Raw genomic sequence first — 13,799 nt, forward strand, 5'->3', positions numbered from 1 at the left:
GGGCTTATGAATCATTTTGCATTCCACCTCTAAAGCAGAAAATGATGACTTTAATATCATATTGTAGGACGACACTGGTAAGCCTCTCAGAAGGCAGCTATGGCATCCAGAGATATTGGAACCTGGTTATTCATTACCTTCTGCTTAAAAGCCAGAGCAAATGCCACTATGAGACTTTGACACCTCCCTGTTTATTCCCATTCCTACTTGTAGGTGGTACTGCAATAGAAGCCCTAATGGGGGTGGGTTCTGCTGTGTACATACTGACAGATACCCCTGGAGTATAACAGCAGATAGCACTGGGTTAAGTGTGTTTGTATGTGCACCTGAAAATGCACACGTACATTTATTTACTTCGTTCTCCCATTAAAGTTGTCCCTATCTCAAAGACAAACAATTTCAGAAGGTCATCCCTCTGCTGACTGTCCTGAAATTGCCATCAGTAGGTGACATTATATATTTAATAAAATGTTAATTCTGTGATCCTACCTAAATTGCAGGAGATCAGTAATTATGTCAAAATCTTCCAGAGAACCTCAACTGAAATATGAAATTTATTTCCCAGCTTAAATTTGCAGAATGGCAGTGGGTGAAACAGTTTCTACACGTAAAGTGCCTATGAATATGTATGACTGTAAAGAGAGAGAAGAAATACCATTATTGTTCAGGAACATATCATAATTCTTGAGAAGCTTGTGTGCAAACAAATTGTCTGCTACTTGGTCTACTAGTTGAGGCACAAGGTAGCAAACTTCTAATGTGCCAGTGACTGGACTGTTATTGTCCATTTTAAGGCCACAATATCTTTGAGTCTGAGAATAAAGGGATTTTTTTTTTCCATTAGGAACTCACGTGTTATATTAACAATGCACTGGATTATTTTGTTTTGTAATGGAGAATGCTCAACATGTTTTCCTTTGATAAAGTAATGAATGTGAGGAGAAGAAATGTGAAACACTGAAATACTGTTCTGCTCGCACATAGCAGTGTCTGGAAGTGTTACATCTAACTCGAAATTACTCTAGCAATGTTTAAAAACTTTCTGAATAGGATGGACAATTGCAAATTTGGACTATATTTAGTGTGCAGGAAGATGTGAAATAGGGTGGTTTATAGGTTCTGTAGGAGGGTAAGGAACAAAGACCAGAAAAAACAGTTAAATAGTTATTGTGAACCGACTTAAGAAATTACTTTTTAAATACTTAGAAATTAATGACTGGATAAATGTTTTTAAACACCTGTCTTGGTGATGAGCTATCTGTGGAATGTCATGGTTTCCAAATAAGAGACCTGGAAGCTTAATCTTTAGATGAGGGTGATATGTGTGAAGGACGCCGTTCCCTCACAAACAACCGTTGTAACCAGATTATTTGAAAATGGTTTTGATGAACAAAAAAGATCTTCAAAGAAATTTCACCACACCAGGTGACTTTCTAATATTCTCTGTGGCACTTTTATCAACAATTTTTTTTTTTTTTGAGTGAGAGTCCTGGAAGAGTTTAGAAAATAATACTCCAGTGATACTGTGTTAGACTGGATAACCTGATAATTGAATGCTAAACTGAGGCTCAGGTCACCCATGTTCTGCAGGTGAATTTCTTGCTGGATAGCCTATGGAAAGTTATTTTAGTTATCTATGCCTCTGCATCTCTGTTCGCATCTCACCTTCTTTTGGAAACAGCTTGAAAACTATAGATGAACTAAGTATACTATGACACACCAAAAATCATACAGTTTATACCAGCACTTTTATTTGTCCTAAGACACAAATTGTTCTAGTCTATTGTTAAATATCTCACTGTGCTTGTTGATTACTTTATGTTAGTAACTATGTTCCTATAAAGAATTCTGCCTTGTTCTAAAATAAGTATGACTTAGGTCACTGACTTCTGTGTGAAGGACATTCATGCCTTACAAATACCCAGTTTAACTAGATTATCTGCTCACTTCATCAAATCACTGTTTTGAGACTCCACAGCATGTTCTGTTTTATGGTGATATGCCAGTGTGCATCTGATCTCATCAAATTCTGTTTGTGATGGGGAAATTATCTCATGAAAATAGTATTACTTAATCTTGGTTTTAATTTCTGTATGCTTGGAGAGGAAGAAAATTCTATGTGGTGTTTCATCCTGTCAGTGCTAATCTTTCTCCTCAGTGCTGTATCTCCAAATAGCAGATGTGTGCTTTATTGCAGTGTTGGTCCTCTATAGCACAGCATAAAGTTTTGGCAGGAGCAAACAATTTATTGTATTAGAGTCAAACACAATCAAATGTTCCTTTTCCTATGAAGCATGGTCAGATATTGATATTGCATTAGCTAACATTTTAACATAGCAGAGGCTTAATAAGATACATTATTACTCTCTCTAGGCTGTTTAATTAAGCTAAACAGTCGCTGTGTATTGTACATTGGTTTTCTGCCAAGGGAAAGTAAATCTGTATTATATTAGTTTCACATACCAAATTATATTCTCCCCCCATCAGAGACTCTTTAGAAGAGCTGACACTGCTGTCACATGAACTGCACAATACAAACTGCCTTCCTATGTCATGGGACTGTCCTTGTAGCTCAGTATTCTCCAGTAGCCTGAGCAAGTTGTGTGTGCAGGGAAGACTTGTGTCTGCAGAGCTACATGTTGTATTCCATTGGCCAGGGTCCCTGTTGGCTGCCAGGGAGTACTGGGATAAGCATCATAACGCCTGTCCTGCCAAAAGAACTCTTCTCCATCCCTCTGTTGAGGCAGAAAGATCTGAACTCTGGTCACCGGGATGGCTCTTACTGGCCCCGTGGTTGTCAGGTGGCAGGAGTGAGTTTGTCACTGTCACATCACATTATTTCTTCAGGTCCAGAAGTTTTAAGAGTTTGGGGAAACTGGGTAATCCAGTGGCGTCTGCTCTGGTATTGCTCTTTAGTGCTGGGCATTGCTATCTCTGCTGCCAATGGCACTTGATCACATCACAGTGACCAAGGTGAACATTCACTGCTTCCCGCTGAGGACATGGGAAGGGTATGGGCAGAGCAGGCACTTCTGTGCCAGGGGGTCCTACTGTTTTCTTTTAAAGCAGAAGCTGATGCAGAATCACAGAGAGAGCTGCAAGCAGAGAGGCATTCAAGGCACTGGCTTTTGGGAGTTGCTCTGTTGAATTACTACTACAAAGCAGAGTAAGACAAAACATTTGCAGTTATTTCTCCTTATAAGCAAAAGTAAATTGCACAGGAAATACTGAAGTCTTTTTTACACAATTTTGAGCCTGTTTTACCTGGTAGAAGTGTATATCTGCATATTGTGATGTGGAGCTGTGCAGAGAGGGCAAAGCTGTGCCCAAATAATCGTGCTGTAGAACTGGAAGGTGCATATTTTTATCAGTGGCAGTAAGCCCTGTATTACAGTGGAGGATGATGCTTTGGCTCTATTTTGCACAGTGTCATGTGCAAAATGTTCCAACATTTTCAAGAACAGTGAAGAAATGTCTGTCATGGTCCTGTGTTGTGTTTCACATGCCCCCACAGAGAGGCATGAATGGTTGGATGCATCACAGCAGTGTCTTTAGCATGGCTCTGGCACCATGGTTAGATTCAAGAATGGCTGTATTGGATTTATGGGAGGCTTCATAACACAGTTATGATTTATCTCATGCTGAATGTTTTGTTGTTGTTTTGTTTCCCTCAACAGAAGATTAACCTGGAGTTCTATATTGACATCCATGCCCACTCCACCATGATGAATGGCTTCATGTATGGGAACATCTTTGAAGATGAGGAAAGATTTCAGCGACAGGCTGTTTTTCCCAAGCTACTCTGTCAGAATGCTGAAGACTTCTCTTATGTAAGCAATGTTTTTCTTAACTATATTTTCTTAAGGTTTTTTCTTTTCATGATAAATTTCTGGCTTTACTGGATTGAGTAAATTTTATTTCAGTATTAACAGAAGGCTACTTAAAAATGTTGTTATTATTAGCTACCACTTTTCCTCTTATACTTACCTTATCCAGAAGTGGTAAGTTGTGATCTTATGTATGTCATCAGACACATGAACAAAAGCAGGTTCTTCATCTTCCATATTTTAACCTTAGGTTCTGAATTATTGGAGTACTTTGTTTTTGTCAGATCTTTTGTCTTTTGATCAACTGGATCGGCTTTATTGTTCCATTGCTTTTTATTATTTTGTCAGTTATTTTGCTTTTACACTCTAAATAATAATTTAATAACAAATAGAAAGAAAAATAACTAGCTTGAAAGAAAAGGTTAGGTAATCTTCTGTTAAAAGTTGTGGCAAAGGCAATGTATGCTTTTGAAATTCTTTGATATTACCATGGAAAACTGTTCTGGAAATAAATGGTGAGCTCTTCTAAATGAGTTGAAAAGGGGCACATGTTTTTTGAACATATTTCAAATAGAGTAGAAGAGCTCCTTAGCAAACAGTCATTGCAGTTGCTGTGCAGAAATCAGTAGATTTAAGACTGGTCCAGTGTGTCCAAGTATGACATCCTGGCCCTTTCCATGGGCTCTTTTGTGCACCAGTTTTCCCTGAAAGCTGCGCAAGTAGAGCACACAATGCCCAAGACTTCCTGCAACAGCTTGATTGCTTCTCCTGGCACATCTGTGGAGCTCCCAGCAAAGCTGCTTCTACACAGCTCTCCCTTGCTCAGTCTCTGACATCCCCTTTTTGCTTATACTTCATCCTCCTGGTACTGAGAAGTGAGTCTGTGTCTCCTGTCAGGGTCTGGGACAGCTGGGTCATGGTGCCTGCCTCTGCTGCAGTGCCACCCCAGCCAGCTTGTGGCAGAGGTGGTGGTGAGGGAGGATAGGGACCCTGCACCGTTCCAGGTGTTTAGCTCTAGAGAAACAAAATTTAAAACAAATACAAAACCAGACAAGTTCACAAGCAAACCAAAATGTAATTGAAAGAAAAGGCTGTTTTCATCATGGCAAGAACGCTGGCCTAAAGCTTTTTCATCACTATGCAGGAGATAATTTTTTTTGTCTTCTTTTTGTGCATCTTGCACTGTGGAGTTTGGATGGGAACTGAATGTAGAAATAGAGCTCTGCCATTGTTTTCTTGACAGATGTGATCGAGCAAAATGAAGGAAGGACCTTAAACCTCCCAATTCCCATTCATTTCTATATTCTATGGTAGTTTGTTTTACACAAGAGTGGGAAAAAGATTGGATCAGTCTCTGACTTCTCTAAGGCTAGGCAGAAGATATCCTTTCCTCTGTCTTTTCTGCTCTGAGGAAGAGGGGCCTCTAGTAGACCAAACATTTCCCTTTTCTCCTTGGCATCAGCAACGGCAGCTGTCTGGGTAATGCATGGGAGGGTGTGTGGCTTCTGTTGCTTCCTCTATTGTCTCAAAGTATTGTTTAACCGTTGTCAGATTTGTTTAACAATTGTCTGTATGTTTTGGGGGTTCAGGGGACTGCTGCATTGTGAAGCTTTCTGCAGTCAACCATTGCAAGGGTTTCTCAGAGAACTGTCCAGAGTGCAGAAGACCAAATCTAAATGAGGAGGGACAGCAGCTGTATCTGTTCCCAGCTGTTTGGAATCTGGGGAAGAGGGAGTGGGGTCCAAGAATCAGGCTCTTCTTATCCGAGGAGACCTCAGTGATTGAGTTTCTTATCTGCATCTGATTGTTTCAAAAACACATAAGGGGCATTCACAGATCACAGCAATGAAAACCTGCAACTGATAGGAGTTGAGAAATTTTGTGCTCAAGTGTGGGGATTTCTCTCTGCTACTGTGGGAGATAAAGTGTTCCTCTTAGCACAAGCCTTGGTTGACAAAGGGAAAATCTTTGAGAAAATGATGTAGGGAAATGGAAGCCAATAGCTAAATAAACAGCACAGTCTCTCCCTTTTGACTTTCAATCTCCTTCCTATAGGAGCTGGCAGTCAGATATATATGTTGGCATCCAGTGCACCAGAGTTCAACCTCAGTGCTACTGGCACTCAGTACCATTGTCTTCCAGCTAACATCCCACTGGTCTCTTGAGGCTGGAAGCTTTTCCCCACCATCCATCCAGGCCATTCTTCCCAGGGCAGCTGAGTGGATATAAGTGTTGGAAAAGGAGACAGCCACCAGCTGTCTGATGTGTGAAGTGACTACTCCTGCTGTCTCCAAGTAGGAAAATCTGTTTTCTTCTTTTCAGCTCTAACCATGTGGGCTATGTGACCAGTTGGAAATATCAGGTGAAGAGAGGAAAGGAATCCAGAACTTCCTGCATTTAAATTGAGGGGAGGGGGGAAATACACTTAAAATAGTGTATGTAAATATGCCCTATTGCCTGCTCAAAGGGAAGGGGGGGAAGTGCATCGTTAACGTTACCAGGCTGGTGTTTGAAAGTGTGGGAATGGACCACTGTTGTTACTAATTAATTTTCCAAAGCTTCAGGAGGTCTCATTTACATTGTATGCTGCTGCGGCCATTTGTTGGGATTATAATACTTCAACAGCAGCACTTCAAGTGAAAACTGGCGGCTGCATGAAGTGTTGTCCATAATTGACTAGCTCCATGTCTTCACACAGCACAGAGACAATGTTCCATTATGCTATCCATTGACAGTATCATTGAAAAGATTACTCTCCTTAAAGCATCTGTCAACCTTGATTGATTTACAAGGGACAAAGAACTGAAAAGGTTTGAAGTGCGGGTACAATTTTTGCCACCATTTAGCATACATAATGGTTCTCCTTTGATGTCAAAAGCTCATCTTCTATTAATAATGCAGAGGGCTTTTGAATGCAGGCTACTTGTATGGAGTTCCACACTAATAACCTACTTGCTGTGAAATGGGATTCACTTTGGAGAAGCAGTCATTTGGGTTTTACATGTTCGGAATGAATCCCAACTCAAAGGGATTTATTTCAGTGCTCTGCATGATTGCAGCTGAGCCCGGCACGGGTTAGGGAAAGCAGGCAAATCCTAGCCTGCTCCTCCAGCCGAGAATCTGGCAGAAATCACGCAGCCAGATGCAAAGGAGCATGAACAACAAGCCTAAGATGATGCGATCAAATGCCTTGTGCCGTTTTGTCTGGCAACCTTCTATTAATATACTTTAGAGTGCATTTCATGCCTGGGCTGCTTCCTTCACCTGTCATTTCCAATAGGCCTTTTTATGTAAATGACAGCATCTAAGGGAGATTGGTGATTTAGAGTAGGGGATGGATAGGGGATTTGTACCCACATGGTTGTTGCGGGACCAAATCAGAGTCACCCAATGTCTCTGGACTCTACCTGTTGGGCAAAACACTTGACCTCACAGCACTCTGGAAGGCTGACTGTGGTTTACAGGCATAAGCTGTGAAAGGGACCAGAAATTCCTCATTTGTACATGACTTCAGACACAAAGGCCTGCCTTTGGTTTAGATATGAGCATGTGAATGGGAAAGTGAAAGAAAGGCTATTTATCTGCTCCCAGATAAATAAATGAGACATTCTTGGGCAGCTGCCTGAGCAAAGGGGACAAAATCTGTAAGGAAAACATTTTATATTTTCAATGTTTAAGAAGGATATTTTTAAACACTGGGGAGTAAATATAATCTGTATGAAAGCTCTAACAGTGAGAGCTGACAAGCTCTTTTGAAAGGCTGACTCATTGGGTTTTAGGAGCAGCTGTTGACACCATGTCTGAGTGCATTACACATCAGCCATGGCTAGGAGTAGTTGCAGTATTTGGAGGGGTGTTCTTCATTTGACCTTTCTTGTTCTGGAGAGTGGATTAGTCATAACGACCAGACACAAGCACTTGAGCATTTCAAGAACCTGCTAGTCTTAGGGGTGGCTAATTTTGACCTCTGTGACAGTATGAGAGGAGACCATCTGTTCGCTCTGGTTCATTTAAAAGAAACAACTGCAGCCATTCTTGAATGGCTTTATCACTTCATAAAGATTGCTTTTCTTTGCAGTTAAAGGAAAAAGGCTTGGCCTGATCTTATTAGTTTTTTTTTTCCCTTTGGACTCTGAACTGGTGGCACTTGGGATACCTTCGAGTTCTCATTTACTTTTCTTGTATTCGATCTCCCAGCAGAGCACCTTCCTTAGAAATACTGTTTGTCCTTTGTGTGCCATGGTTAGCCAAAGATCCTGATAAAAACTTGGGGTCTTGTTATGTTGGGCATTGGGTAACAGCTGAGGAAGTCCACAACCCCAAGAACTTCCAACCATGCTGGGAAAGAGATAGAGAGTTGCTGGGAAGTTATTTGCTCGGAGAAACTGGAGAATAAAATTTGAATCTCCCAAGTGCTAGACTGGTTTCTTTGTCAGCACTTCCCTATGTTTTATACCGTGCTCACACTCAGCAGTGAAGTCTCTGGACAACAACCCATCCAGTTTCCTTTAGGGAAACATGTTGTTAACCCCAGTGCCATAATGCATTTAACTAAAACATATTTTGGAGTGTATCATTGTCTCAGCAATATGAGAAAATTCAGATATGGAATTATTTGCATTAGTACTTTTTGTTGTGGTTTTTTGTTCCATTGGTTTGTTTTGGCTTTTTTGGTCTGGATATCAAACACAGAGCAACAAAGAAAAATATTTTAATCTGTCTATATATTTTACCTATTGCCTTTGACCCACACATTCTGGGTCTGTTGTTTTCATTTCAACACCACCCCCTTCATCCAAGCTCTCTTAGAGAAGACGTGTTCATTCCAGAAAACCTCCTCCCACAGCAGCCTCGCTGGGCTCTTGTGATTTCCCCTGGCTGGACATCTCTCTCTAAGTCTTGGGATCCCTTTGATTAATCCCAGTGTGTTTTGGGCCATGTGTGAAGGAAGTGCTGGCACAAATGCTTGAGAGAGTAATATCAACTCCTGAACACTAAATGACCAAATCCCAATAATCTGTTCTGAAATAATGAAGAACAAGTTGGTGTTGCATATGGCTGGGCAAGAAGCAATCAGAAAGTTGCTCAGTCCTAGCATTTATCCTGAAGTAAATTCCATACTGACTTGCACCATCGTCTCCTAAGCGCCTCTCTTCTGTTTTGGTAAAAAGACTCTTGCCCCAAAAAGGCCAAAGCTGTTGTATTCAGGTAGGTTTTGTTAACATCATGCAAGCTTAACAGATCTACTCAGAAATCTCTTAAAACCTCAGCACAACAAATGATCCTACCTCCTTTTTTGTTGCCTTGTACCGAGGCATATCCAGGAAGACAAATACAGCTATTATGTGCTTTAGCACCCCTCTGGGATGTATTTCTGCTCGATGCTTCTTGGCCGTGTTGCTCCATAAGTTCATTTATTTATTTATTTTTCCTAGAGGCTGGGTGAGGCGAGAGAGGAAAAGTGTTTCTGGTGGCACAGGGAACAGATTGTAAAGCCTGTGTTCCTAAGTGTTATAGGCTTTGGTCTCACAAGAATTGTGCCCTCTGGAGAGTCTCAGCAAAGTGAAACTGCTCCATTAGGTTGTGCTGCAACAGTCCACCCCTCTTTGTATACAGAGGGTTTAATTTGTATTGCAAAGAGAAGGAAAAGTGGCAGGGGGGGGGGGGGGGGAAGAAGTTTTTGAGCAAAACAGGGTTTTTTAGTACCTTCTTGACTTGTTGTTTGTGTACATAGCAGTTGCCAGTCCCTTCTCCATCCTCACACGGGTAGAAATTTAGAAAATCCACAGAAGAAACAAGTTTTCATAGCAATTTTATGGTGTATTTTCAAAGACCCTCATTACTCTAACCTAATCTCAACATGCTGGGAGCAGGTGACAGCCTCCCAGAGCAGCAAAAATGAAAGGAGCTCCTATAGATTTCCCATGCAAGCTACTTCTCCTGCAGAGCATTGTGAATTCCCTCAGCTGGGACAAACTGTGCTGTGAAGGAGGAGTAGGAAGCTGATTAAGAACTGGACACCTGTTCCCCTCCCAGGATTTTTTTGTTTTTTGGTATTACCTCTTTAACTCTGTGATATTTTAACATATGTGGAACACAACTCTGGTTCAGAGAACTGTTCTGGAGCAGTGAGAGATCCTAGAAGGAGTTTGAGCAATAGGCTCTATTAGGTTGTCCTGGGAGCAATGTACAATATGCTGTCCCTCCTTAGGAAGGTTGTAACCTCCTGATTTAGGCCTACAAGTGAGCAGAACATCTATTTTCCACAGAGCAAACCACTTTTTCAGACTATTGACAGCAACTATATGCATGATGGGTGTATTTTCCTTTCTGCTTTGCATTGTCCTAAGTTTTTGTCATTTGTATAAATGATTATGAAAGCACTCCCAGGAGACCACACACACACACTCATAAAACTATTGTAAAGAGAAGCATTGCAGGCTATTGCTAGAGGCTATTTTATTGTATATTTTGAGGAAACGTCTCATTTTCTCCTGACAAATGGGGAAAGTGAGAACTCCAGAGATTCGAATTATTTTCTAAACAGTGTGATTATTCTGCAGAGCTTAGACTAGGAAATGCCACCATCGGCATCTTTGGGGAAGGATGTGTTCTGAGAAGCAGAGGCTGCTATCAGTAAAAAAACAGGAGGAAAAGCACATATTTTCTTAGAATAGAATCATAGAATCAACCAGGTTGGAAAAGACCTCTGAGATCATCAAATCCAACCCTTGATCCAACCCTGCCGTGGTTCCCAGACCATGGCACTCAGTGCCACATCCAATCTCACCTTAAACACCTCCAGGGATGGTGAATCCACCACCTCCCTAGGCAACCCATTCCATTGTCTGATTGCTCTCTCTGTAAAAAATTTCTTCCTGATATCCAACCTAACCCTCCCCTGGCAGAGCTTAAGACTTGAAGCATTTTGAGATCCCCGATTTGTGTCTATTACTGGTTGCAGCTTGAGTTGTCTTTTTAAAGGGAGAAAAGTTCCAGACTAACTCTGGTTAACGGGTGACAGGTTGGGCATAGGTTAATGTTTGAGTAGGTGACATTGTCACATGTGGTTAAGTGCACTTCTGGTGACAGGGAGCTGCAGACTCACTGAAGGAGGAGCTGAGAAGAGCTGAGGAGGGATGTTTTGGGAGACAGTACACTCTGTGTGTGCATGTTTGGGATGGCAAAATCCAGCAGCAAGAGGAACTCTGACTTTTGCTTATAGGATGGAGTGAAATCTGCCTCCTCCTCTTTTTTTTTTTTTCCCCAAGTGGGCTGTGATGGGCTGCTCAGCTCTGTAGGGAAACCTTTGTCTGACTTTGTGAAGGTGCTGCAGGTGTTGTTTAAGAAGCTCTCTCAAAAGAACTGCTGTTTTGATTTGGATTCCACCTGCTGTGGCAAGGCCAGTGGACTCAATAAGCGTCTTCAGTGCTGCAGCACTGGGGGAGGTGGGAGCTGTAAGTACAGGCAGCTTCAGTGCATGTGAGGATGGACTCTGGTGAATGTGGATTGCAGGCCAAGCCCCTGCACTGGTGCTGCCAGTGTGACTGGTACAAGGTGCAGAGACAGGCAGCAGGCTGTGGAGACCTGCTTCAGTCCTGGAGCTGTACAGCAGAGCACAGATATTAATGAGCAGTAAAATGAACAGCTACTGTAGTTCTTGCAGGTGGACAGCTGAAACCCCGAAGCATGAAGCCCAGTTACTTTTCTGATTACAGATCTTCCAAAAAAAGAGAACTCATTTGGTAGTTTTGGTCTTGAGGCATAAACTGAGAGCTTATGAAGCTCCCTCCTTCCAACCTCTCTGCTAATGACCATGCAAATATGTGTTTTTATCAGCAAACTTAAGCAGGCATGACTGAAAGACACTTGGGAGGGATGGGGAGCTGGAAAGTTCTGGTATTCCTTAACTGCACATTACAGGGATAACGAAGCCCCTTAGGGAGCAGATGTGTGTGTGGTGACAATGTACCTTTAAACTGTTGTTTCTCTGAGGAGAATTGCTCTTTAAAGCCTGAGAATGTGATGCTAGGCAGGTTGTGTTGATGGTACTCCTACAGAGAGGGTCATTGCTCTCTGCTTTCCTCTGAGCAGGAGGAAGAAGGGAAAAAGAGACAGCTAGTGGAATGGTGAAAATCTCCTAGGATTTGAGGCTATTTAGTCTTCAAATTTCAGTTTTAGGCATTCTCACACTCTTGGAACGGTTCAAACTGTTTAAGTTCTCCTCTGCATGCCTTTTCTCAGATTTCTGCAAATCAAATTCTAGATCAGAGAATATTCCCCAGTTAAACCCAAACTTTGCTGCCCACCTCAGTGTTTCCTACCAGGCATAGAATTTACGAAACAAAATGCTGTCAACTGCAGAACCATCTGTGAGAGTGACTGAGCCCTACTTGCAGGAATATAAGTCCAATCTGGCTGTTCCTAAGGGAACTGGAAAAACTTCAAGAAATGGGATTCCTCTTTGAAATGGCCCTCAACTTTTCAAAACCTCCTCTTCCCAAATTTCAGTAGTCACAATTGATTTTGAGATAAGTTTTCCTCCTGTGCACCAGAAACATGGCAAAGCTGCAAGAGGAGATGAATTGTGGAGTAATTTTGACTTTGCTCCCATTTCATCACATCTCTGCTTCCAGAATCCTTATCTTTGCCTGCTACCTCCTTCAGATCAGCTGTCTGCTTTGGGGATCTTTTTTTCTTTTTATTTTCTTTGCTATCTTTTTTGTTGTTGTTGTTAAATAATTCCATCTACATTTTAGATGCTGACTTAGTAGCTTGTTTGTCAAATAAATTGAAAGAAGGCCGCCTGATAGCAGCCTCCCAAATGCCATGATTTCCAAGTCTCCAGACCCAGTTGGCATGGAGCTGATAGTCTATCACCAAAAAAACCCAAAACACTAACACATATGTTTTCCAGTCTATTAAAAGAGTTAATGGAGCTGGTGAGAGATGGGTGTGATGAGAGAGCTAAGTTGGCTTTTGAAGTGAGAAGTTTCCTCCGTGCTTCTAGAGAAGTAAGGAGATAAGTTTTGCTTGTAAGATAGCTCAGTGGGCTACCAGCTGCAAGAATGGCAGGGTGAAAGCAGTGAATGCTGGACACATCCCGGTAGGAATTGGCTCTGTCCATATGAGGAAAGAGTGAGATGTCAGTGGCACCCCTCTTATAGCTCCCTGAGGAGGGGCAAACAGAAGGGTCACAGTTTGTAACATTGCTATTTGCAAACTTCTCTGGCAAAGATTCCAAAGCCAGTGCCTTTCTGTGCTCTCTTTCTAACTTTTGCAGACTTCAATAAAGCATTCTAGAAAATGAGAGTGAGTGAGTTATAGCTGATACTGTAAAACTCTGCACTGAGATGGATTTGACATTGTCTGGGCTCCAGTCCATTTCCCAATGGCACCTCTATTCTTCCTTGATGACAAGTGTGTCATTCCTTTTTTCTAGAGCACTAACTACTAACTTTTTATTATCACTTTTTTTTTTTTGCTACACTGGGGCAGTGAGTTGAGGGTTCATAGAGGTCAGACCTGCTTTGGATAAAAAGCTTGTTCTTTGTCCATGAGAGCAGCCTCAGTGGATAGCTCTGGTGAGGTTGTAATTGAGTCCTGATTACACTTGGCCATTGCTGGTATTGATAAATGGAGAACATGAAACAATTTGTATGCATAATCCCACTTTACACCAGTAGGTAAAGCGTTTATTGCTGTGTAGTAGTGTCCTTACCAGCCAAGAGACAACACTGCCCTGGGGACAGGGGTTCTGGCACACTGAGAGGTCTGACCAAGGACCAAGATTTTTTTTCTGCTTTGAAACCACTCCAGAAAGAATTTACGTGTTTTTGTTTTTTTTTTTCTCCCTTATTTCCCTCCAAGCATCTTAGTCTGCTGCAATGTCTGAATACGGTCCAATTGGTTCACAAATGTCTTTGTACTGCCTGGCTGCTCATTCCCTGTCATTCCCAGTGGGGAAACTGG

General features: G+C 41.8%; 1 protein-coding gene across 1 annotated transcript in view; it reads left to right on the forward strand.

Annotated features, from left to right (window-relative positions):
- The window catches only part of AGBL4 (ATP/GTP binding protein like 4), an 895,196-nt gene that overhangs the window by 790,410 nt on the left and 90,987 nt on the right, over positions 1–13,799 (forward strand). Inside the window, exon 10 of the mRNA XM_018072022.2 lies at positions 3,678–3,830. Coding sequence (XP_017927511.1) covers positions 3,678–3,830 — 153 coding nt within the window. The remainder of the gene's footprint in view (positions 1–3,677; positions 3,831–13,799) is intronic.

This window comes from Manacus vitellinus, unplaced genomic scaffold (assembly GCF_001715985.3).
Source record: "Manacus vitellinus isolate BGI_N305 unplaced genomic scaffold, ASM171598v3 scaffold_21_pilon, whole genome shotgun sequence".
Lineage (NCBI taxonomy): Eukaryota > Metazoa > Chordata > Aves > Passeriformes > Pipridae > Manacus > Manacus vitellinus.